Source organism: Muntiacus reevesi, chromosome 2, assembly GCF_963930625.1.
Source record: "Muntiacus reevesi chromosome 2, mMunRee1.1, whole genome shotgun sequence".
Lineage (NCBI taxonomy): Eukaryota > Metazoa > Chordata > Mammalia > Artiodactyla > Cervidae > Muntiacus > Muntiacus reevesi.
The window spans coordinates 266,767,081-266,792,682 of NC_089250.1; the positions used below are offsets into that span (position 1 = coordinate 266,767,081).

General features: G+C 41.2%; 1 protein-coding gene and 1 pseudogene across 1 annotated transcript; both read right to left on the reverse strand.

Annotated features, from left to right (window-relative positions):
- Positions 1-826: 826 nt before the first annotated feature.
- LOC136161501 (sulfotransferase 2A1-like) lies at positions 827-20,397 on the reverse strand. Its single transcript, XM_065926409.1, has 7 exons — positions 20,269-20,397; positions 16,417-16,674; positions 11,218-11,426; positions 10,025-10,151; positions 6,066-6,160; positions 2,805-2,982; positions 827-1,223 (listed from the first exon to the last, which is right to left on the reverse strand). Exons 2-7 carry the CDS (start codon positions 16,550-16,552, stop codon positions 1,111-1,113), a joined length of 858 nt encoding a protein of 285 aa, XP_065782481.1. The 5' UTR covers positions 16,553-16,674; positions 20,269-20,397; the 3' UTR covers positions 827-1,110.
- A 1,027-nt stretch (positions 20,398-21,424) lies between these two features.
- The window catches only part of LOC136161502 (sulfotransferase 2A1-like), a 36,607-nt pseudogene continuing 32,429 nt past the window's right edge, over positions 21,425-25,602 (reverse strand).

The window sequence follows — 25,602 nt, forward strand, 5'->3', positions numbered from 1 at the left end:
GAATTGAACCTGTGTCCCCTGCATTGGCAGGCAAATTTTTAACCACTGGACCACCAGGGAAGTCCTCTAACAAAGTGTTAAATGCAAAATCCAGTATTAACTACAGGCACAGCATTGTAGAGTGAGTCTCTAGAACATATTGTATCTTGTATGACTAACACAGCACCTGATGAGTGACTGCTCCCCATGTCCCCTTCCCCCAGCCCTTGGCAACCACCATTCTGCTTTCTTTTTCTATGAGTCTGTCTCTTTTATGTTCCTTATGTATGTGGAATCACACACTATTTGTTCTTCTGCCTGACTTATTTCACTAATACGAATGCCCTTCGAGTTCATCCATATTTCACAGAACGTCTTTCTTCTTTAAGACTCAGTAATAATATCCCATTGTTTGTATATATCACATTAAAAAAATCCATTTATCTAACATTCTCCAAGGTTAGGCCATATGTTAGGCTAAAGCCATATTTTAAATCGAGAGAAATTGGCAGGGAAGATATCCAAATTAATCTGAGGGAGGATAGGAGACTAAATTATAAATCTCAATACCTAGTAATGAGTTATACAATCAACATGCAGAGACACCCAAACAGAAAATACTGAGTTGAAAAGCAAGTTGATGAGTGCATTATGCAGGACACCATTTTTCTAGGTTTAAAAACCCTCCCTAAATTCTATATATTGTTTATGGTCAAACACCACATAATAAGAGAATAATGCTAGGTTGGAAATGATATACTTCAAGGTCATCATAATAGTAAATTGTAGAGATACAGGCAATGGAAAGAGAAGACACCTTATCTGCTTTGTAATTTTATTTCTCAGTTTAATTTAAAAATTGACATAATTGGGGAGTAATATTATTTCTTTACCACTCTATAGGAATGAGATGAAACATGATAAACATTTTTTAAAAGTTGGGATGCCACGAAGTGAATTAGGGGGTACCCTGATAAAATTTAACAGTCAAGTTGTCAAATGCAGAGATTTGATCATTCAAAACACCACGATGAAATAACAGGTTTTATGCAATTATCCCCAGTCACTCACATGTATAAGGGCAGGAGAACAAATATCAATATCCATATAAGATCTGGAAGATTTAGAACATTATTCCCATGGGAACAGTTCTTGTGGAAGGTCTGCCATCTTCTCCTGGAATAGTTTATCAAAAATTTCAGCTTGGGCCACCGTGAAGTGATTTTTCCAGTCCCCAGTCACGCCTGATAAACATAAAATAGAGACTCAGATCAGATCTAGGGGCCGGTCTCAAGACTCCACTACATGTCTTCCTGAATCTGTTGCTTTTCTTTTTAAAAGTGTATTGCTCTTAAGTAGTGCACAATACATTCATACACATTTTATTTTATTTATTTAAAAAAATTATTTATCTATTTATTTATGGCTGCACTGGGTCACTGTTGCTGACACCGGCTTTCTCTAGTTGTGGCAGTTGGGGGCTCCTCTCCAGCCTTGCTCGGACTTCTCATAGCAGTGGCTTCTCTTGTGGAACAAGAGTCACAATGCATGGGCTTAGCTGTCCCAAGGCATGTGGGATTGTACCCATGTCCGCTGCGCTAGAGGCTGATTCTTCACGCCTGGACCACCAAGGAAGCCCTGGATCTGTTTCTTCAGTCTGCTTGACATGGAAATCAGAGCTAATAAAGCAGAATGACCAATGGTTTGTTGCTTTTTACTGCCTGGCAGTCATACCCATTTAGACTTCTGCCTGCTTGAAACAATTTCCCTTGTTCTCTTCTCTCCCAGTGTATAATCTGTCGGCAATAATACAGCCCTATTTTCTGATAGAACCAGTATTTAGCCACTTTTTGCAACCTCTGCTTCTACCACCTATATCCAAATTAGCATCATTTCTCACCTGGATTATTGTATTAGAAATCTAACTGGTCTTTCTGGTTTTTAAAAAATTGTTTATTTTTATTTATTTATTTGGTTGTGCCATGTCTTAGCTGTGGCACTCGAGATCTTTGATCTTTGTTGTAGCATGTGGCATTTGACATCTTAGTTGCAGCATGTGGGATCTAGTTGCCTGACCAGGGAAGGAACTCCGACACCCTGCATTGGGAGACAGAGTATTGGCCACTGGACCACCAGGGACATCCATTTCATTTCTTCCTTGCATGAATCACATCCTCCATCTATTTGAACTATAGGATTCTGGGAAAATAGGCTCCTCCCCCTCTACGCTGTATATTCTGTTCATTCATCTTGAGTTCAAGGATATGGACTTGATTAATTTCTCATCACAGGGAGCTTTATAATGTCTGATAACAAGACAGGCTCTCAGCTAAGTGAAAAGTCTTTCCTCTTTCCTTTTTCCAATTGAGCTGTTCTTCATACATTTGTGTTGTTGTTGTTGAGGATATTTCTCTATGTTCAATCACCAGGAGTAACACAAACGAACTTTCCTAATCCTGTCCTAATTTTCTGGGTCAATCACAGCTAGCGAGTTAGCAAGAATAGTGAATTAACCTGGTTACTGTTTGCAGAAGAAATATCTTACATGTTAAATTCTGAGAGAGAGAGTTTGAATGGCCTTGGATAAGACTGATCATCATACTATACCTGAAAAACTTTCTCCAAGAGCCTGCAGCCCACCTCAGTACTATGAAAAGAGACACCCTGATAAGGGTTCACAAGAGACAATCTCAAGTGATGAGCAATTTATGTTGATAAATTCAAAGAGTCCCTACTCCCAAAGGTTAGTGCACTAACCAGTTATGGTTGTAAGCGTAACTTCTACATTTTCTGATCCATTTTGAAGGCAGCACGTTTTCTTTTACCTTTCCTCAAAAGATGTGCATTTTCCTCAAAATGCAAACCCTTCGCAAGGGAAAAATTGGACATATTGTTTTCTTTCATGGCCTGGAAAGAACTGTTTTTGAGGACTGAGTTCAGTTCTTCTGGTTCTAGTTCCTTGCCCAGGAATTGGCAGATCTTCTCCACAGTGTTCCTTGTGTCCTAGAAGAAGAGAAAATCTGAGAGATTATGTGAAAGAGCAAGAACGTAGAAAAGGAGATGAGGGGGAGGAGACAGCAGAAAGAGGAGGAGGAGAGGGGAGAGGAAAAGAAAATAATGTAGAGACGTGAGTAGGGATAGAGTTGGAGGAGTCCAGAGTGGGTGAACTGGGAGATTGACATTGACACAGAGCCGCTGTAAAGAATAGGCAACTAACGAGAACCTACTGTGTGGCACAGAGAACTCTAGTCAACGCTCTGTGTTGACCTGAATGGGAAGAAAATCCAAAAAAGGGGATATATGTAAGCACTTCGCTGATTCACTTTGCTGTACAGTGAACATTGTAAAGCAACTATGCCTGTGTGTGCTCAGGTGTGTCTGACTCTCCGTGACCCCACGGACTATAGCCTGCCAGACTCCTCTGTCCACAGGATTTTCCAGGCAAAAAGCCTTGGAAATGGTTACCATTTCCTCCTCCAGGGCATCTTCCCAACCCAGAGATCAAACTCGTGTCTCCTGGGGCTTCTGCATTGGCAGGCAAATTCTTTACCACTGACCTAAAATTTTTAAGAAATAAAGTAAACAAACAAACAAAAATGACTTAGAGAACAGTTGGAAAAAAAAGATGGAAGGACCATGATGGATTTCCCAGTATAGTTGAATTCAGGACACCTCAACACTAAAATACTGAGTTTTCCAAAGATACTTTAGAAGGGCTTCTGGACAATTATGAGCAGGATTAGGCAGGAGAGTTTCAGGGAGAATTTGACCAAAATTTCGGAATTGACTTCAAGCCTTGGCTATGTGCCCAAATAATGCTGTTTCTCACAACTAACATTTGAATAACACAATTTACCATGTCTTCTTATTTATTATCTCAATAATTAGTTCTTGGCCCATGATCCTGGGAGATTATAAAAAAGTGGGTTTTATAACCAAAAAGGCTTTGCTTTGAATCAGAGACTTTAATGCTTTAATTTTTTTTTCTTTATTCCATGAGCCTTCAGTATGGTCTAACAAGAAAACACACAGTGATAAAACATAAAAGAACAAAAGAACATCAAAAAAAGAAAAAGAATGGGCCAAAGAACTAAACAGACATTTCTCCAAAGAAGACATACAGATGGCTAACAAACACATGAAAAGATGCTCCACATCGCTCATTATCAGAGAAATGCAAATCAAAACCACAATGAGGTACCATTACACGCCAGTCAGGATGGCTGCTATCCAAAAGTCTACAAGCAATAAATGCTGGAGAGGGTGTGGAGAAAAGGGAACCCTCTTACACTGTTGGTGGGAATGCAAACTAGTACAGCCACTATGGAAAACAGTGTGGAGATTTCTTAAAAACCTGGAAATAGAACTGCCATATGATCCAGCAATCCCACTTCTGGGCATACACACTGAGGAATCCAGATCTGAAAGAGACACGTGCACCCCAATGTTCATCGCAGCACTGTTTATAATAGCCAGGACATGGAAGCAACCTAGATGCCCATCAGCAGATGAATGGATAAGGAAGCTGTGGTACATATACACCATGGAATATTACTCAGCCGTTAAAAAGAATTCATTTGAATCAGTTCTAATGAGATGGATGAAACTGGAGCCCATTATACAGAGTGAGGTGAGCCAGAAAGATAAAGAACATTACAGTATACTAACACATATATACGGAATTTAGAAAGATGGTAACGATGGCCCTATATGCAGGGCAGAAGAAGAGACGCAGAAGTACAGAACAGACTTTTGAACTCTGTGGGAGAAGGGGAGGGTGGGATGTTTCGAAGGAACAGCATGTATATTATCAGAGGTGAAACAGACCACCAGCCCAGGTGGGAGGCATGAGTCAAGTGCTCGGGCCTGTTGGGCTGGGAAGATCCAGAGGAATCGGGTGGAGAGGGAGGTGGGATGGGAGACCGGGATGGGGAATTCGTGTAACTCTATGGCTGATTCACATCAATGTATGACAAAACCCACTGAAAAAGAAAAAAAAAAAAAAGAAAGAAAGAAAAAGAAGGAAAAAGGAAAAAAGCAACACCGAAAAAACAAAGAAAAATCACCACCGCCATCCCCCCAAGGAGGAAAAAAAAGAGAGAGAGAAAGAAAACAAATAGCTGGGGTAAATTGTTATTTACAAAAGACTCCTTGGTAAAAAGGAAATTCGTGTGGATGCCATTGAGGATTGAATAGAAGTAGCTGGAAGAAGATGATGGAAAGTAATGTTTCTAGAATAGAAGCAAAAGCCAGTGTTTGTGTTATTTTCCTTTTCTCCAAGATACCATGAAAGGTTAAAGTTCTTCTCTCTATGGTTTCATCAGCTTTACTGGTTTTGAGTATCATCTGCCAGCTTTTCCTGCCGATCACTGCTCAGTTCAGTACTTGGCCTCAGAGTAATCATACTGATTGATTTTATGACTTAATTTTTCTCCCACCAGTCCCTCTGGGATGTCAGACAGCTGAACACATCTCTGGAACCCAGCTTGCTTCTACCCATTTCCATCTTCTTTCTCAGACCCCTCTCACTACTAGGTTATCAGCAGCACCATAGGCTATGCCTCTAGAAATTGCAGAACCAGTGACCAGTGTGAGCACAAGCCATTCTACTCTGCCTCAGTGTATGGAAAAAGCCCTTTGGATGTTGTCCAGTTCAGTTCAGTTCAGTCGCTCAGTCAAGTCCGACTCTTTGCGACCCCATGGACAGCAGCATGCCAGGCTTCCCTGTCCATCACCAACTCCTGGAGTTTATTCAAACTCATAGCCATCGAGTCAGTGATGCCATCCAACCATCTCATCCTCTCTCGTCCCCTTTCCCTCCTGCCCTCAATCTTTCCCGGCATCAGGGTCGTTTCCAATGAGTCAGTGCTTGGATGTTGTAAGATGAGATAAAGAACACATGACGAAAGACAGCATGGCGTTTGACCATAAACAGGGCAGGGGGGACCTGGTGGCTAAGTTCTCACTTCTCATGACCATGCCCAGGCCAAACTTGGAGAAGGTGGAAGGGAGACACAGGGGAAGGGAGGGAAGTTAGAGGGAGTGAAGATGAGAAAGAGTTTGCTGATTATAAGAGCAATAGTCACCCATTTCATCTCTTCATAGCTCAGTATCAGGAAGTTCTCTTTGTCTCTGATGGACATCCAGCCCCGAGTGTGGTCGAACCATGATCCAAATGGCACTGTATACAGAGAAGGTAGAAAGAGTGAGTAGATGACACACAGAATAAAAACAGGGATCCGTATATATGTTCACTCTGTAGACATAAATGCTAGCACAGCTCAGGGCACTTTTATGTTTGTTGTGACTAGTATCCAGCATCATGCATTAGCCCTTTAAAAAGCCTAGGACTTCCCTGGTGGCGCAGTGGATTAGAATCTGCCTGCCAGTGCAGGGAACGAGGGTTTGATCCCTGGGCCAGGAAGAGTCCACATGACTTGGAGCAACTGAGGCCCTGGGCCACGACCACCAAAGCCCACACGCCTAGAGCCCGTGCTCCACAGCAAAGAGAAGCCACTGCAGTGAGAAGTCACACACTGCAACTCGAGAGCAGCCCCTCTCACCACAACTAAAGCCCGAGCAAAGCAGTGAAGGCCCAGCTTAGCCAAAAATAAAAAATGTAGAAACCCAATAAAATAAAACAAGGCTAGTTCACTTGGAGCAGGTTTTGTATACAGCTTTGTATGCTGTAAGGAGATCTTGTCCAGAGAGCCATGTGACCTGAGAAGCAGTGTTCTGGTTGCCCCTAATATGTTCTGCCTTTTGAATGTTTATTTGTTGGGTGTATTCTCACTGTTCCCACACCTCTTGCTTCCTCCCTGCCCTCCACCCTTCCCACCATCTTGCTTTCAATGTTGCTGTTGGAATCATTATTCTTTGGGAAACTGTCTTTCCTCTGGTTTAAGGTTTTCTTTTCTTTTTCCTACTACAGCTTTCTTAGAGTCTAGGTGATTTATTTGTAATAATTCTTTGCAAGGCTTTGTGGTTCTTCAAACAGATTTCATCAATGAGGAAATTCCCAGGCATGTCTTCTTGAAGATTTCCTTTCTCTGTATTTTTTCTTTCTTAGTATATGCATATATATATTTTATTGAAGTTTAGTTGACTTACAATGTTTCAGGTGCACAACAAGATGATTCAGTTATACATATTGGACAGCAAGGAGATCAAACCAGTCAATCCTAAGGAAATCAACCCTGAATATTCATTGAAAGGACCGATGTTGAAGCTGAAGCTCCAATACTTTGGCCACTTGATGCAAAGAGCTGACTCACTGGAAAAGACCCTGATGCTGGGAAAGATTGAAGGCAAAAGGAGAAGGGGACGGCAGAGGGTGAGATAGTCAGATAGCATCATCGACTCAATGGACATAATCTGAGCAAACTCTGTGAGATAGTGGAAGGCAGAAGAGCCTGGCATGCTGCAGTCCATGGGATCGAAAAGAATCAGAGATGACTTAGTGACTGAATAACAACAATATGCATATATTATTTTTTATTTTTCAGATTATTTTCCATTGTAGGTTGTTACAAGATATTGACTACAGTTTCCTGTGTTATACGGTAAACCTTTGTTGCTTTTTGCATATCTAGTCTTTTTTAAATTAGAAATCTAGCATTCTATTCATACTAAGTCAAACAAGTGGGATCAAAATGTTGTAAGTTTTATAGATAGGCAAAAATTAATAAGTTTCTAAAACATATATTATACATATTTTATACACATATATATGTATGTGAAAGCTTTTCTATTATGCTTGATAAGGGCTTGAGAAAGAACATCAAAAAAAAGGGGGGGAGATGGAGAAATTGGAAAACATAAACTAAATGAAATGGGATCACCAAATATGAAATAGAAAAAGTGAAACAAGCTAGATAAAAGATCAGCATATAGTCCAGTTATTTTTAAACATGGTTGCTCATTAGAAACACATCTGGAGCTTTAGGAAAAAAAGGCAAAACTTGGGCATTTGTATTTTTCAAAAAATTTCAAGATAATTCTAACATGAATTTGGATTTTAAAAAGTGATGACAGATTTTTCTATTAAATGGTAGTTTTGATGATATAGAATTCTATTATTTCCTGCTAATCAATCATGATGCAATGGTGTTAAGTGAGTAATAGTTACATAATCACAATAGAAAAAGATATTTATTAGTTTTTCACAATCAATAGCCAGACAAAGAGTAAAAGACAATTAAAATTGCAATCCATAATGGAAATGTGATTAACTCAACAATATAAAATAATTATGTATAAGTTGGGTGGTTAAGTAGAGTGATGTGGTAAGTGGAAGTGCATATATGCACGTTTTCATCCGATCAGACAGTCTATGTCTTTTGATTGGTGGATTTAATCCATTTACATGTAAGTTAATTATTGATATGTATGATTCTATTACCATTGTCTTAATTGTTCTGGGTGTATTTTGTTTAGGTCATTCCCTACTCTTGTGTTTCCTGCCTAGAAAAGTTCCTTTAGCATTTGTGGTAAAGTTGGTTTGGTGGTGCTGAATTCTCTTAACTTTTGTTTGTCTGGAAAGCTTTTGATTTCTCCATCGAATATGAATGAGAGTCTTCTTGGGTAGAGTATTCTTGGTCAGTTCTTCCCTTTCATCACTTTATGTTTTCTTTTTTGTTGTTGCTGTTGCTTTTGTTTTTAATTTTTTTTAATTTTTTTTTTCTTTTCATCACTTTAAAAATATCATGTCATTCCCTTCTGGCTTGTGGAGTTTCTGTTGAGAGATCAGCTGATAAACCTTATGAGTTCCCTTGTATGTCATTTGTCATTTTCCCTTGTTGCTTTTAATATTTGATCCTTGTCCTTCATTTTTGTCAGTTTGATTTTATGTGTCTCAGTGAGTTCCTCTTTGGGTTTATCCTGCTGGAATTCTGTGAGCTTCCTGGACTTGGTTGACTATTTAAGAAGTTTTCAGTTACTATCTCTTCAAATATTTTCTTGGGTCCTTTATCTCTCTCTTCTTCTTCTGGGACCCCTATAATGCAAATGTTGGTGCATTTAATATTGTCCCGGAGGCTTCTTAGGCTGTCTTCATTTTCTTTTTTTCATTCTTTTTTCTATATTCTGTTCTGTGGCAGTGATTTCCACCATTCTGTCCTCCAGGTCACTTATTCATTCTTCTACCTCAGTTATTCTGCTACTGATTCCTTCCAGAGTATTGTTCATCTCTGTTTGTGTCTTGCTCTGGTGGACAGAGCCTCTCTCAGTAAAGCTTTAATCCAATCATCAGCTAATGGGTGGAGTTGCACTCCTATTAGTCCTGTTAGTTTGGCAACCCACTCCAGTTTTCTTGCCTGGAGAATTCTATGGCCAGAAGAGCCTGGCAGGCTACAGTCCGTGGGGTTGCAGAGTTGGACACTACTGAGCGACTAACACTACCATGTCTGAGCCTTTCTTTCTTTTTTTTTTTTTTTAAATATTTATTTATTTGTCTGGGCTGGGTCTGAGCTCTTTGATCTTCATCCCAGGAGTTGCAATTACTCAACCCACGTGCCACAACTACAGAAGTTCAAGCACCCTAGAGCCCCAGCTCCACAACAAGAGAAGCCACTGCAATGAGAAGCCTGTGCACTGCAACGAAAAGTAGCCCTTACTCTCAGCAACTAGAGAAAAGCCCGTGCAGCAGTGAAGACCCAATGTGGCTAAAAATAAATAAATAAAGGAATAAGGAAGATGCATTTGAAAAATGATGAAAAGTCAGGATTGTATTGTCCAGAAAGCCAATGAAAACTGACTTTCAGAAAGTCATAGATTAGAAAAGGAAAGAATATGAGTGCTTGGTGCTAGTATTAGACAGATCCTGGAGACTCAGAACACAGCTAGAATAGTTTCTGATGGGCAAACAAAGAGGCTGGTTGAGGTTCTGCTGCTCTACAAGACAGTATGTGGATTTAGAAAATCTGGGTTCCAGTGGTGATGGGGATACTCATGGGTTGGCAAGATATAGAGACATCAGGTTGGGTTTAAAAAGGAAAAAAAGAAGTCTGATGAAGGACCCTAGCTTTCATATTTTACATTCACTCACTATTTCCGTGGATGAACCATTCAAAATATTCTTCCATTGATTCTGGTTTCTCAACAAATTTTGCACTCCTCCAGAAAAAATAACCAGACACAAAAACATCTCTTGGATTTCTGATGAGGTAGATCATCTTAAAGAGAAAAATAGGATGATGAAAAATCAAGTCATTTTCTAACCTTCCTTTTTTCCCCCAACCTTTATGACTTTCATAAAAATGTAGAAAAAGCTAAAGACTTCCCTGGTGGTTCAGTGGTTAAGAGTCTATGCTTACACTGCAGGGGGTGTGGGTTCAATCCCTGTCAGGGAAATAGGATCCCACCTGGTATGTGGTACAGCCAAACAAACAAACCACCCAAGCTATCAGCTGGATGTAGAAACACATAGTGGTTGGAAAAACCAGTCACGAAGGCTGAGTAATCACCCCGAATTTAGGCATTGATTTAAGTATGCCGCTTCTCATATGAGCAACTCTCTGGTGCGTCTACATAAGTGGCAGGAGGTATTTATTGAATTAAGACTGGCTAATTATTATTATTTTTTTATAGCAACAAAGGAGGATTATTCAGGGTATAATACAGTTATAAATTCTAGCTTAGATTTAAATGTGGTTTTCTAAGATTTTGGCATGATCGTTTCCCTTGGTCTCTGGCTTACACCTGGCTAGCATAACATAACCTGCAGAATGGTCTACACATTTGTATTCCAGTATAGCTGTGTCATCAACAAATAAAGACTCCCAGGTCCCACCCCATATCTAGTGAATACAATTGCATTTCAATCAGATTTCCAAGTGATTCCTAGGCAAATTAAAGTTTAACAAGCATTGCTCAAGTCTATCTTTATTTTATATTTTTGTTTTTTGGCTGCATCCCACGGCATGCAGAACTTCCCCGACCAGGAATTGAACTTGTGTCCCCTGCATTGGGGTTTCCCTGGTGTCTCATTGTAAATAATCCATCTGCAATGCAGGAGACACAGGAAATGCAGCTTCAGTCCCTGGGTTGGGAAGATGCCCTGGAGTAGGGCATGGCCACCCACTCCAGTATTCTTGCCTGGAAAATCTCAGAGACAGAGGACCCTGGTGGGCTACAGTCCACCGGGCTGCAAAGAATTGGACACGACTTAAATGACAGAGCACCACCACTGGGTCACCAGAGAAGTCCTGATGAAGACTGTCTTCACTACGGTACACTGACCTTGGCCTTGGATTTGAAGAAAGACTTGGGGAAGAGTTGGATGGGGAGGTGAGAACTGATGAGACGTGGGCCTTCCTTCTCCTTTAGTAATTCATACCCATACTTATTTTCTACCCAGGGGGAGCGGTCCCAAATGGGCTCAGATTGGACCCACTTGGGATCCCCCTTGGAGTAAATCAGGCAGACAGTTTCAATCAACCAGTTTGTTCCTAGATAAAGAAAGGAAAAATATGATCAATCGTTTTAATCTGACTTTAAAAAATCATTATAATGGATACAGGTCATAAAGGTGTCATCTTAACCCTCTTTAAATGTATGATTCAGTTGTTTAGTTGCTCAGTCCTGTCCAACTCTTTTTGCAACCCTATGGACTGTAGTCCTCCAGCCTCCTCTGTCCATGGGATTTCCCAGGTAAGAATACCAGAGTGGCAGCTATTAAAATGAATGCATTTCCTCCAGGAGTTTTATAGTTTCTGGTCTTACATTTAGATCTTTAGTCCATTTTGAGTTTATTTTTGTGTATGGTGTTAGAAAGTGTTCTAGTTTCATTCTTTTACAAAACTCCTAGAGGAGAACATAGGCAAAACACTCTCTGACATAAATCACAGCAGGAGCCTCTATGACCCACCTCCCAGAATATTGGAAATAAAACCAAAAATAAACAAATGGGACCTAATTAAACTTAAAATCTTTTGCACAACAAAGGAAACTATAAGCAAGGTGAAAAGACAGCCCTCAGATTGGGAGAAAATAATAGCAAATGAAGCAACAGACAAAGGATTAATCTCAAAAATATACAAGCAACTCCTGCAGCTCAATTTCAGAAAAACAAATGACCCAATCAAAAAATGGGCCAAAGATCTAAACAGACATTTCTCCAAAGAAGACATACAGATGGCTAACAAACACATGGAAAGATGCTCAACATCACTCATTATCAGAGAAATGCAAATCAAAACCACAATGAGGTACCATTACACACCAGTCAGGATGGCTGCTATCCAAAAGTCTAAAGCAATAAATGCTGGAGGGTGTGTGGAGAAAAGGGAACCCTCTTACACTGCTGGTGGGAATGCAAACTAGTACAGCCGCTATGGAGAACATTGTGGAGATTTCTTAAAAAACTGGAAATAGTACTGCCTTATGACCCAGCAATCCCACTTCTGGGCATACACACTGAGGAATCCAGATCTGAAAGAGACATGTGCACCCCAATGTTCATCGCAGCACTGTTTATAATAGCCAGAACATGGAAGCAACCTAGATGCCCATCAGCAGACGAATGGATAAGGAAGCTGTGGTACATATACACCATGGATTTTACTCAGCCATTAAGAAGAATTCATTTGAATCAGTTCTAATGAGATAGATGAAACTGGAGCCCATTATACAGAGTGAAGTAATCCAGAAAGATAAAGACCAATACAGTATACTTACACATATATATGGAATTTAGAAAGTTGGTAACCATAACCCTATATGTAAAACAGAAAAAGAGACACAGATGTACAGAACAGACTTTTTTGGACTCTGTGGGAGAAAGCGAGGGTGGGATGATCTGAGAGAACAACATTGAAACTTGTATATTATTTATAGTGAAACAGATCACCAGCCCAGGTTGGATGCATGAGACAAGTGCTCGGGCCTGGTGCACTGGGAAGACCCAGAGGAATCGGGTGGAGAGGGAGGTGGGAGGGGGATCGGGATGGGAAATACATGTAAATCCATGGCTGATTCATGGCAGTGTATGACAAAAACCACTACAATGTTGTAAAGTAATTAGCCTCCAACTAATAAAAATAAATTGAAAAAAATACTGTAAAGCAGTTATCCTTCAATTAAAAATAAATACATTTTTATAAAAAAATTAAAATGAATGCATTTGAATCAGTTCTAATGAGGTGGATGAAGCTGGAGCCTATTATACAGAGTAAAGTAAGTCGGAAAGAAAAAAGCCAATACAGTATACTAACGCATACATGTGGAATTTAGAAAGATGGTAACGATGACCCTATATAACCAGACAGCAAAAGAGACACAGATGTAAAGAACAGACTTTTGGACTCTGTGGGAGAAGGTGAGGGTGGGGATGATTTGAGAGAATGCCATTGAAACATGTATATTATATGTGAAATAGATCGCCAGTCTGGGTTCGATGCCTGAGACAGCGTGCTCAGGGCTGGTGCACTGGGATGACCCTGAGGAATGGGATGGGCAGGGAGGTGAGAGGGGGGATCAGGATGGGGAACACATGTACACCCATGGCTGATTCATGTCAATGTATGGCAAAAACCACTACAGTATTGTAAGATAATAGCTCCCAATTAAAATAAATAAATTAATTTTTAAAAAAAGAAGAAGAAGAAAAAAAGAATATCAGAGTGGGTTGCCATTTCCTTCTCTAGGGGATCTTATCGACCCAGGGATTGTACCCACATCTCCTGCATTGGCAGGCGGACTCTTTCCCACTGAGCCACCAGGCAGCCCTGTATAGCTCTGTAGGGTTAAGAATATTCTCATGGTTGTGCAAACGATCTCCAGAACTTTTCCTTCTTGCACAGCTGAACCTCGTGCCCATTAAGTAACAACTTCTCATTTTCTTCTCCTTCCAGTCCCTGGCAACCATTCTACTTTCTGTTTCTGATACTTCATACCATGCAGAGCTTGGTGACTCAGATGATAAAAGAATCTGCTTGCAATGCAGGAGACCTGGATTCGATCCCTGAGTCAGGAAGATCCCCTGGAGACAGGGATGGCTACACACTACAGTTTCCTTGCCTGGAGAGTCCCATGGACAGAAGAGCCTGAAGGTCTAGGGTCTATTGGATCACGAAGGGTCAGACACAACTGAATGACCGACACTTTCACTTCACTCCACATACTATGTCTTCGTAGTTTATCCGTGTTGTCGCAAGTGTCAGAACTCCAATCCTTTTCAAGGCTGAATAGTATTCTAAATATGTGGATAGTAAATTTTGTTTATCCATTCATCTGTCAATGGACCTTTGGGTTGCTTCTATGCTTCAGCTACTTGCTTAAATCCTTTGAACATGTTCCCATTGCTCTTGGCCTTTGAGCAGATTCCCATTGTCCTTGGCTTATCATTACCACAGCACTTCTGATGACTTCAGCCTTGCTTCTTGCCCAATCATAGTCCCTCTATGACCCCACCCATCGTAGATATAGGATCCACATCTTTTTAGTTCAGTGGATTTGTCAAGTTCTTTTCCAATTCCTGACCACTATCTATGCTGATACCTTTACTGGAAAATCCCTCCTTTTAAAAAAGTTATATTTATTTATGCATTTGTTTTTGGCTGTCTTGCTGCACTTGGGCTTTCTCTAGTTGTGGTGAATGGGGGGCTACTCGCTAGGTGTGATGCTGGGGCTTCTCATTGCAGTGACTTCTCTCATTGCAGAGCACGGGCTTTAGAGCCTGCAGGCTACAGTAGTTGTGGCACATGGGCGTAATTGCTCCAGAGCATGGAGGATCTTGCTGGACCAGGGATTGAACCCATGTCCCCTGCATTGTCAGGCAGATTGTTAACCACTGGACCATCAGGGAAGTCCTGAAAAATATCTCTTTTCACAAAATAATTTCACATTCACTCTTTTTTTAGAAAAAGAAAAACATTTTCTGCTGCTAATTTTTTCCTTTTTCTAAAATAAAAAAGATTTGTTTATTTTATTATTTACGGCTGTGCTTGTGTCTTCACTCTTGCACTGGGGATTTCTGTGGTTGCAGTGAGCAGGGGCTGCTGAGAAGCCGTCTAATTGTGGTGGCTTCTTTTGTTGTGGAGCACAGGCTCTAGGCACACGGGCTTCAGCATTTCGGCTTGTGGGTGCTAGAGCACTGGATCAGTGATGGCGGTGTACAGGCTTAGTTGCTCCACAGGATGTGGAATCTTCACACTAGGGATCGAACCAGTGTCCTTTCCATTGACAGGAGGATTCATAACCTCTAGATCACCAGGAAAGCCCCAGGTTCACTCTTTTTGATCTCAATTTAGATGTCATTTCTTCTACCTTGCTTTTTGGCTGTGGTAGTTATGTTTTATTCCCCACCCCAGCCCTCCCACCTCGTTTTATTGACTTATTACTATCAAATCAAGGACCTATATATTTAACACCCTCAGTTCAAAAACAGTAGGGGCAACATGGCAAGACTAAACTCTTCCTTGCTCCATTATTTTATACAAGTAACTGGATAAGGCTTGTTTGTGATAGTGGGGAGCTTATTGTCTCTTTCATACAAAGAAGATGCCCCAAGGGCATCCCCTGGGGCTCAGTGGTAAGAATCCGCCTGCCAGTGCAGGAGACTTGGGTTCTATCCCTGACCTGGGAAGATCCCACAGACAGTGGGGCAACTAAGCCCGTGTGCCACAACTACTGAAGCCCTGAACCCGACTCCACAACAAGAGAAGTTACCTCTAGAGAAGCTCTCACACTGCAACTAGAGAAAGCAATGAAGCAGTGAAGACGTCAGAGCAATGAAGATCTAGCATAGTCCAAAATAAATCAATAATAACAATAAAAACAAGAGGCAAAATTCTACTTAAAAAGATGAATGTGTATATTTAAGGTGTACATTTGTTACATGTCACATAGTGAAGACTGCCACCGTCAAGCTAATTAAAATATACATCATCTCAAAGAATTACGTGCCCCCCCCCACTTCTTCTAGGGCTTCCCTGGTGACTCAGTGGTAAAGAATCCACCTGCCAATGCAGGAGACAGAAGAGATTAGGATTCAATCCCTGGCTCGGAAAGATCCCCTGGAGGAGGGGATGACAACCCTCTCCTGTATTCTTACCTGGAGAATCCCATGGACTAAGGAGCCTGGTGGGCTACAGTTCAGGGGATTCACAAGGAGTCAGACAGGACTGAGCGACTAAACAATAGCACCCCATTTCCTCTGCAGACATCAATCTCCATCCTTTTCCACTCCTCTCTACAAACAGCTGAATCTGCCTTATGCTTCATTCCCATGGTTTCCTCTGATGCCTTTGATTACCCCCTCTGAGCACTCAGCTGACTGTGTAACTGCCTGCCTCGATCCTTTTCTCTGAACATCGGTGGGATCAGTGCACATTTCTATTCCCCTAATGCATTGTCGGCATACAGAAAGCGTGCCATCTGTCTGCTGAATGAATGAAGGCCACTGCCACAACCTGTCAGTACCTGATCCTGCTTCCTTACCTGATTTGGGGAAAGTCAGAAGTAAGACATCTTCATCTTTAATAAGAAAACTCTCGTGCACCTCTCTCAGGACTTCAGGAGAGTAATTCAGCCTTGGGAAGAGTATCCCTTCAAACGATATAAACTTTCCTGTCATGATGATGAGCTCTTTGTACCTCTTGTGAGCCTTTTAGCTGTAGCCACTGTTGGACTGGGAGATGTGTTTTATAGTCAGCCTTGAATAGTCATTAATCTCTCCCAAGTCTTTGATGAGTGTACCTGCCCATAAAAAGAGAGAGTCACAGATTGATAATATTGGGCAACTGTGAAGTCATTCAGAGGAACTTCTGGGGTGACCTGAGTTTGACTTCACGGGAGGGAACCAGGAGTTTAGTAACAAGATGGAGGGTGTAGACATGTGGTGGGTTAAAAATGTATATCTTTATTTATTTATTTATTTATTATTTTTTTTTATTAGTTGGAGGCTAATTAAAAATGTATATCTTTAAGTTTATTTATTTATTGGCTGCGCCAGGTCTTCATTGCTGTGTGTGGGCTTTTTGCAGTTGCAGCAAGCAGAGGTTACTCTCTTGCTGCCAAGCTTGGGCTCTAGGCAGCTGGGCTGAATATGTGGCACAAGGCTCAGTTGTGCCAGGGCGTGTGAAAACTTCCCGGACCAGGTATCGAACCTGTGTCCCTTGCAATGTCAGGCAGAATCCTAACCAGTGGACCACCACTGGTGGTGGTGGTGGTGATTTTAGGGAAATCCTAAAAATATATATTAAATAAGCTTTGTTATTTTTCAATACTTTTAGATGTATAGGAAAATTGTAAATATAGTGTAAAAAATAGTCCATATAGTCCATACTTCTTTCAGACTTCCTTAGTTTTTAACCTAATATAGTTTCTCTGGTCCAAGATGCTATCCCAGACACTACATTACATTGGGTCTTTATGTCTCCTTAGGTCTGTCTTAGCTGTGACATTTTCTCAAACTTTCCTTGTCTTTGATAACTTTGACAGTTTTGAGGATTACTGGTCAGGTATCTTGGAGAAGGTCCCTCTCTTGGGGTGTGCCCGATGTTTTTCTCATAATTAGATTGGGTTTCTGGGTTTTGGAGAGGAAGATCATGGAGGTAAAATGCTAGTACAGTCACAACATTTCAAGGGTATTTACTATCAATCTGACATCTCAGTTCTAGCTGACTCTTTGTGACCCCAAGAAATTCTCTAGGCCAGAATACTGGAGTGGCTAGACTTTGGCATCTCCAGGGGATTTTCCCAACTTAGGGATGGAACCCAGGTCTCCCACATTGCAGGCATATTCTTTACCAGCTGAGCCACAAGGGGCTTTCCCTCATATATCAGTTGGTGCAATGTAGGAGGCCCCGGTTTGATTCCTGAGTTGGAGAAAGGAATGGCTACAGACTCCAGTATTCTTGCCTGAAGAATCCCATGCACAGGAGAGCCTGGCAGGCTACAGTTTCTGGGATCATGAAGAGTCAGACATAACTGGAACGACTCACACTTTCACTTCCCTTCATACATACTATGTCTTCATAGTTTATCCATGTTATAGTGTGTGCCAGAACTCCATTCCTTTCTAATTCTGAATAATATTCTACAATATGTGGACAGTAAATTTTGTTTATCCATTCATCTGTCAGTGGACCTCTGGGTTGCTTCTATGCTTTGGCTATTTGCTTAAATCCTTTGAACATGTTCCCATTGCTCTTGGCCTTTGAACAAATTCCCATTGCCCTTGGCTTATCATTACCACAGCACTTCTGATAACTTCAGCCTTGCTTCTTGCCCAATCACAGTCCCTCTATGACCCCATCCCTCATAGATAGATGATCCACATCCTTTCAGTTCAGTGGATTTGTCAAGCTCTTTTCCAATTCCTGACCACTATCTATGCTGATACCTTTACTGGAAAATCCCTCCTTTTAAAAAAGTTATATTTATTTATGCATTTGTTTTTGACTGTCTTGCTGCACTTGGGCTTTCTCTAGTTGTGGTGAATGGGGGGCTACTCGCTAGGTGTGATGCTCGGGCTTCTCATTGCAGTGACTTCTCTCATTGCAGAGCACGGGCTCTAGAGCTTGCAGGCTACAGTAGGTGTGGCACATGGGCATAATTGCTCCAGAGCATGGAGGATCTTCCTGGACCGGAGATTGAACCCATGTCCCCTGCATTGTCAGGCAGATTGTTAACCACTGGACCATCAGGGAAGTCCTGGAAAATATCTCTTTTCACAAAATAATTTCACATTCACTCTTTTTTTTTTTTTTAAAGAAGCATGTTATTTTCTTGCTGCTAATTCTTTCCTTTTTCTAAAAAAAAAAGATTTGTTTATTTTATTATTTACAGCTGTGCTGTGTCTTCATTGCTGCACTGGGGGTTTCTCTAGTTGTAATGAGCAGGGGCTGCTGAGAAGCCGTCTAATTGTGGTGGCTTCTTTTGTTGTGGAGCACAGGCTCTAGGCACACGGGCTTCAGCAGCTGTGGCTCATGGGCTCAGAAGTTGCAACTTGTGGGTGCTAGAGGACTAGCTCAATAGTTGTGGTGTACAGACTTCGTTGATCCACAGGATGTGGACACAGGGACTGAACCCATGTCCCTTCCATTGGCAGGCAGATTCTTAACCTCTAGACCACCAGGGAAACCCCATGTTCTCTCTTTTTTTATCTCAATTTAGATATAATTTCCTCTACCTAGTTTTTTGGCTGTGGTAGTTATGTTTTACTCCCCACGCCAGCTCTCCCACCTCGTTTTATTGACTTATTACTAACCTGTTAAGGACGTATACGTTTAACTCCCTCAGTTCAAAAACAGTGGGGGCAACATGACAAGACCAAACTCTCCATTGCTCCATTATGTTATACAAGTAACTGGATAAGACTTGTTTCTGCTAGCAGGGAGCTTATTGTCTCTTTCATATAAAGCAGAAATAGGGCATTCCTGGGGGCTCAGTGGTAACGAATCTGTCTGCCAATGTAGGAGACTTGGGTTTGATCCCTGACCTGGGAAGATCCCACTGACAGTGGTGCAACTCAGCCTGTGTGCCGCAACTACTGAAACCCTGACCCCGGCTCCATAACAAGGGAAGTTACCTCTAGAGAAGCCCTCACACTGCAACTAGAGAAGGCCCACGCGGCAATGAAGACTTAACACAGTCCAAAATAAATCAAGAATAATGATAAAAGCAAGAAGAAAAATTCTATTTCAAAAGACGAATGTGTATATTTAAGGTGCACATGTTCATTTGTTACATGTCACATTGTGAAGACTACCACCGTCAAGCTAATTAACATATACATCATCTCACAGAATTACATCCCTCCCCTACTTCTTCTAGGGCTTCCCTGGGGGCTCAGTGGTAAAGAATCCACCTGCCAACGCAGGAGACAGAAGAGATTAGGATTCAATCCCTGGCTCGGAAAGATCCCCTGGAGAAGGTGATGGCAACCCTCTCTAGTATTCCTACCTGGAGAATCCCATGGACAGAGGAGCCTGGTGGGCTACAGTTCAGGGGATTCACAAGGAGTCAGACAGGACTGAGCGACTAAACAATAGCAGCCCATTTCCTCTACTGACTTCACTCTCCATCCTCTTCCACTCCTCTCTACAAACAGCTCAATCTGCCTTATGCTTCATTCCCATGGTTTCCTCTGATGCCTTTGATTACCCCCTCTGAGCACTCAGCTGACTGTAACTGCCTGGCTCGATCCTTTTCTCTGAACATCAGTGGGATCAGTGCACATTTCTATTCCTCTAATGCATTGTTGTCATACAAAAAGCTTTCCATCTGTCCGCTGAATGAATGAGGGCCATAGCCACATCCTGTCAGTACCTGATCCTGCTTCCTTACCTGATTTGGGGAAAGTCAGCAGTAAGACGTCTTCGTCTTTAATAAGAAAACTCTCCCGCACCTCTCTCAGGACTTCAGGAGAGTAATCCAGGCTTGGGAAGGGTATCCCTTCAAACCACAGGAACTTTCCTGTCATGATGATGAGCTCTTTGTACCTCTTGTGAGCCTTTTAGCAGTAGTCACTGTTGAACTGGGAGGTGCGTTTTATAGCCAACATCGAACAATCATTAATCTCTCCCAGGTCTTTGATGAGTGTGCCTACCCATAAAAAGAGTGGGTCACAAGATTGATAATATTGGGCAACGGTGAAGTCATTCAGAGAACATTCTGGGGTGACCTGAGTTTGACTTCATGGGAGGGAACCAGGAGTTTAGTAACAAGATGGAGGGTGTAGACATGTGGTGGATTAAAAATGTATATCTTTAAGTTTATTTTTATTTATTGACGGCGCCAGGTCTTCATTGCTGTGCGTGGGCTTTTTCTAGCTGCAGCAAGCAGGGGTTACTCTCTTTTGCCAAGCTGGGACTCTAGGCAGCTGGGCTGAACATGTGGCACAGGGGCCTCGTTGCCCCATGGCATGTGGAAACTTCCCGAATCAGGAATCAAATCCGTGTCCCTTGCATTGGCAGGCAGAATCCTAACCAGTGGACCACCAGGAAAATCCTAAAATATATTTTAAATAAGCTTTGTTATTTTTTCAACACTTTTAGATGTATAGGAAAATTGTATAGATGGTGTAAATAATTCTCATATTCCATACTTTATTCAGACTTCCTTAGTTTTTAACTAGTATCATTTCTTTTGTCCAAGATCCCAGACACTGCATTACATTGGGTCTTCATGTCTCCTTAGGTCTGTCTTAGCTGTGACAATTTCTCAGACTTTCCTTGTCTTTGATGACTTTGACAGTTTTGAGGATTATTGGTCAGGTATTTAGGAGAAGTCCCTCTCTTGGGGTGTGCCCGATGTTTTTCTCATAATTAGACTGGGTTTCTGGGTTTTGGAGAGGAAGATCATGAAGGTAAAATTCTAGTACAGTCACATCATTTCAAGGGTATTTACTATCAACCTGACATCTCATTGTTGTTGACTTTGATCGCCTGGAAGAAGTAATGCTTGCTAGATTTTCCCATGGTGAATTTACTCTCCCCATCTGTTTTTATTTTTCCTAAATTTTTTGGCCATGCCTCACGGCATGTGAGGTCTTGGTTCTCTGATCAGAGATTGAACCCGTACCCCTTGCTTTTGAAGCTCAGAGTCTTAACCACTGGACTCTTTCCTTTTTATATGGGCATGTATAAAACATGAAGTCTAGATGTGAAGGTATTAATGAGAACATGCTGTGTAAACTCTTATTGAGGATCTTCTCTAAAACTATTTTCTGGCCCCATTTAAATTATCAAAATATTATTAAAAAAAAAAAAAAAAGAAAGAAAATCTGAGGATATGTTCCAGATAGAGAAGAATGTAAACTAAAACCTGGATTGACTTCCATACCACAGAAAATGCTATTTTTTTATTATTGGGACAGTTGAGCACATTTGAATGCACACTGTGGATTAGATAATAACATTGCATCAACACAAACTTCCCTGATTCCTATCATTTTTGTGGGATTATAAGGGAAATGTTTTTGATCTTAGAAAACATGAAGCTTTTTTTTTAAAAAATTGTATTTGTTTATTTTTAACTCTGCTGGGTCTTAGTTGCTGCCCAGGCTTTTTCTCGAGTTGTGGCGAGCGGGGCTACTCTCTAGTTGAGGTGAGGAGGTATCTGATTGCTGTGGTTTCTCTTGTGGGGCACGGGCTCTAGGGCACATGGGCTTCAGTAGTTGTGGCTGCCGGGCCCTGGAGCACAGGCTCAATAGTTGTGGTGTATGGGCTTAGTTGCTCTGTGACATGTGGGATCTTCACAGACCAGGGAGGAACCCGTATCTTCTGCATTGACGGGTGGATTCTTAACCACTGAGCCACCAGAGAAGTCTCATACCTTGAGGTTTTGAGGGATAAAAGGAAAGGATTTCTGTAACTTACTCTCAAATGGCTGAAACAGTTTATATTGTATATGAGAGTGAAAAATAAGAGCATAATCTAGTAAATGTTGCAAAAGTTTACAGTTGGTAAATCTGTGTGAACTATGTACAAGGATTTTGTGTGTATTTCTTGCAAGATTTCCCTAAGCTTGAAGATAATTAAAAATAAAAAAAGTCACTCAGTTGTGTCCAGGTCTTTGCAACGACATGGGCTACACAGTCCATGGATTTCTCTAGGCCAGAATACTGGAGTGGGTTGCCTATCCCTTCTCAAGGGGATCTTCCTGACCTAGGAAGTGAACGAGGGTCTCCTGCATTGCATGTGGGTTCTTTACCAACTGAGCTATCAGGGAAGTCTTTTAAAAAATAAAAATCAAACTAAATAAATAGATGTAGTGATAATAAGCTAGAGGGGAATTGGGATACCATGGACTTAAATCTCTCACACTTTTTTTTTCTTTATAGCAACCTAATTTTTAAAGAAGTCTATTTGTTCTTTTTATTTTTTGGCCACTCTGTGTAGCCTGTGGGATCTTAGTTCCCTGTGCAGGGATCAAACCTACACCCCCTGCATTGGAAGCACAGTTTTAGCCACTGGACTACTAGGGAAGTCCCTGAAATCTGTCATTTTAAGCATAAGAGTCAAGAACTTGCTTTAGACTCACAGGTATGGGGGTGAATTTTAATACCTAACTACACGGCAGGATCCAGTTCTTATTTGCCATTTCATCATTAACATACTGAGAATTTATGAAATGCTTCCAGGTTTTAGTGGTTGGACTGAGAGAATTCTCTTTTTGGCCACATTGAAAATCTATAATAGCAATTGTTATTTTATGGGTCCCACCTTCTATTACCCAGTGGAGGACTCTAGGATTCAAGGCTTCCCACATTCACACAACAAGCAAAAGAAAGAATGCCCGCTTCTGCAATATTGACTCCAGAAGTAATTAAAGAAACATCTAGTTTCTATCATTTCTTGGTGGGCTTCAGTCAGATAAAATTATGACCATCCAGGGATTCCCTACCATATCCATATAGGACTACTAGAAACACCATAGTTTTGACTCTACAGATATGAGAGTTGGACCATAAAGACTGAGCCCCAAAGAATTGATGTTTTCGAATTGTGGTGATTCTGTGCTGCAGAAGACTTTTGAGAGTCCCTTGGACAGCAAGGAGAGCAATCCAGTCAATCCTAAGGAAATCAATCCTGAATACTCATTGGAAAGGCTGATCCTGAAGTTGAAGCTCCAATACTTTGACCACCTGATGTGAAGAGCTGATCATTGGAAAAGACTCTGCTGCTGGGAAAGATTGAGGGCAAAAGGAGAAAGGGGTGTCAGAGGATGAGATGGTTAGATTGCATCACAGACTCAGTGGACATGCATTTGAGCAAGGTCAGAGATAGTCGGTGACAGAGGATCCTGGCAAGCTGCAGTTCATGTGGTCACATGACTTAGTGACTGAACAACAACAATGATACTTACATTATTTCTTGACCACTCTGTATGAATGAGATGAAACATTATAACAGTTTTTTGAAAGCTGAGATACCAAGAAGCGAAATAGGGGTACCCTGATAATTTTAATAGCCAGGTCCTCAAAGATGCAGAGATTGGATCAATTGAAGCACCAGGATGAAATAACAGGTTTTATGCAATTATTCCCAGTCCTTCTCACTTATGAGGACAGGAGAGCAATTATCATTGTCCATATAAGATCCAGAAGTTTTAGATCATTATTTCATTGGGAACAGATCTTGAGGAAGGTCTGCCATCTTCTCCTGGAATAGTTTATCAAAAGTTTCAGCTTGGGCCACCGTGAAGTAATTTTTCCAGTCCCCGGTCACACCTGACAAACGTAAAATAGAGGCTCATGTCAGATCTAGGGCTCAGTCTCAAGACTCCAATACATGTCTTCTAAATCTATTTTATTTTAATATATTGCTATTAAGTAATACACAACACATTCTTACATGTTTTATTTTATATATTAAAAAATTTATTTGTTAGTGGCTGTGCTGAGTCTTTGCTGCTGCGCATCGGCTTTCTGCAGTTGCAGTGAGGGTGGGCTACTCTAGTTTCAGTGCACGGGCTTCTCTTATTGCCAAGCATGTGCTCCAGAGCTTGGCCTCAGCAGTTGTGGTGCATTGGCTTAGTTGCCCACAGCTGATGGGCAACTAATCAAACTTGTGTCCCCTACGTTGGCAGGCAGATTCTTAACCACCAGACCATCAGGGAAGCCCTCGATCTATTTCCTTCTGTCTGTTTGACATGGAAATCCCAGTTAATATAGCAGAATGACCAATGGTTTGTTGTTTTCATATACCTAATGGTCATACTCATTTACACATTGGCCTGCTTGGAACAATTTCCTGCCTTCTCTTCTCTCATCTTGAAAGAAGTTCCTCACCAATAACACTGCTCTATGCTCTATAACAGATCTTCCCTGCTGGCTCAAACAGTAAAGAATCTCCCTGCAATGCAGGAGACTCAGGTTCAATATCTGGGTTGAGAAGACCCCTGGAGGAGGGCATAACAACCCACTCCAGTATTCTTGCCTGGAGAATCTCATGGACAGATGTCCATGGGGTCTGTAATAACCAGTGTCTCGTCACGTTTCACAACTTCAATTTATACCACCTCCATCCAAGCCAACATCATTTCTCACCTGCATTATTGTATTAGATGTCTAACTATTCCTCTCTGTTTTTTTTTAAATTGTTTATTATTTATTTGGTCATTCCATTATTTATTTTGCAGCCAAATAACCAAGACATAAAACAGAAACAATATTGTAACAAGTTCAATAAACACTTCAAAATGGTCTGCACCAAAACAAATTAATCTTAAGTAACTTTCTCAAGCACCTGCATACCACATCAGTACTCTAAAAAGAGATGCCCTGCTAAGGGCTCACAAGAGATAATCTCAAGTGATGAGCAATTTAAGTTGATAAATTCAAGCAGTCCCTACTCCCAGTGGTTAGTGCACTACCACAAACCAAGAATAATCTCTACATATTCTGATCCATTTTGAAGGCAGAATGTTTTCTTTACCTTTTCTCAAAAGTAGTCCATTCTCTTCTAAATGCCAACCCTGCAGGAGGGAAAAATTGGACAGATTGTTTTCTTTCATGCCTGGAAAGAACTGTTTCTGAGGACTGAGTCCAGTTCTTCTGGTTCTAGTTTCTTGCTCAGGAATTGGCAGATCTTCTCCACAGTGCTCCTTGTGTCCTAGAAGAAGAGAAAACCTGAGAGATTATGTGAAAGAGCAAGAACACAAAAAAGAAGACAAGGG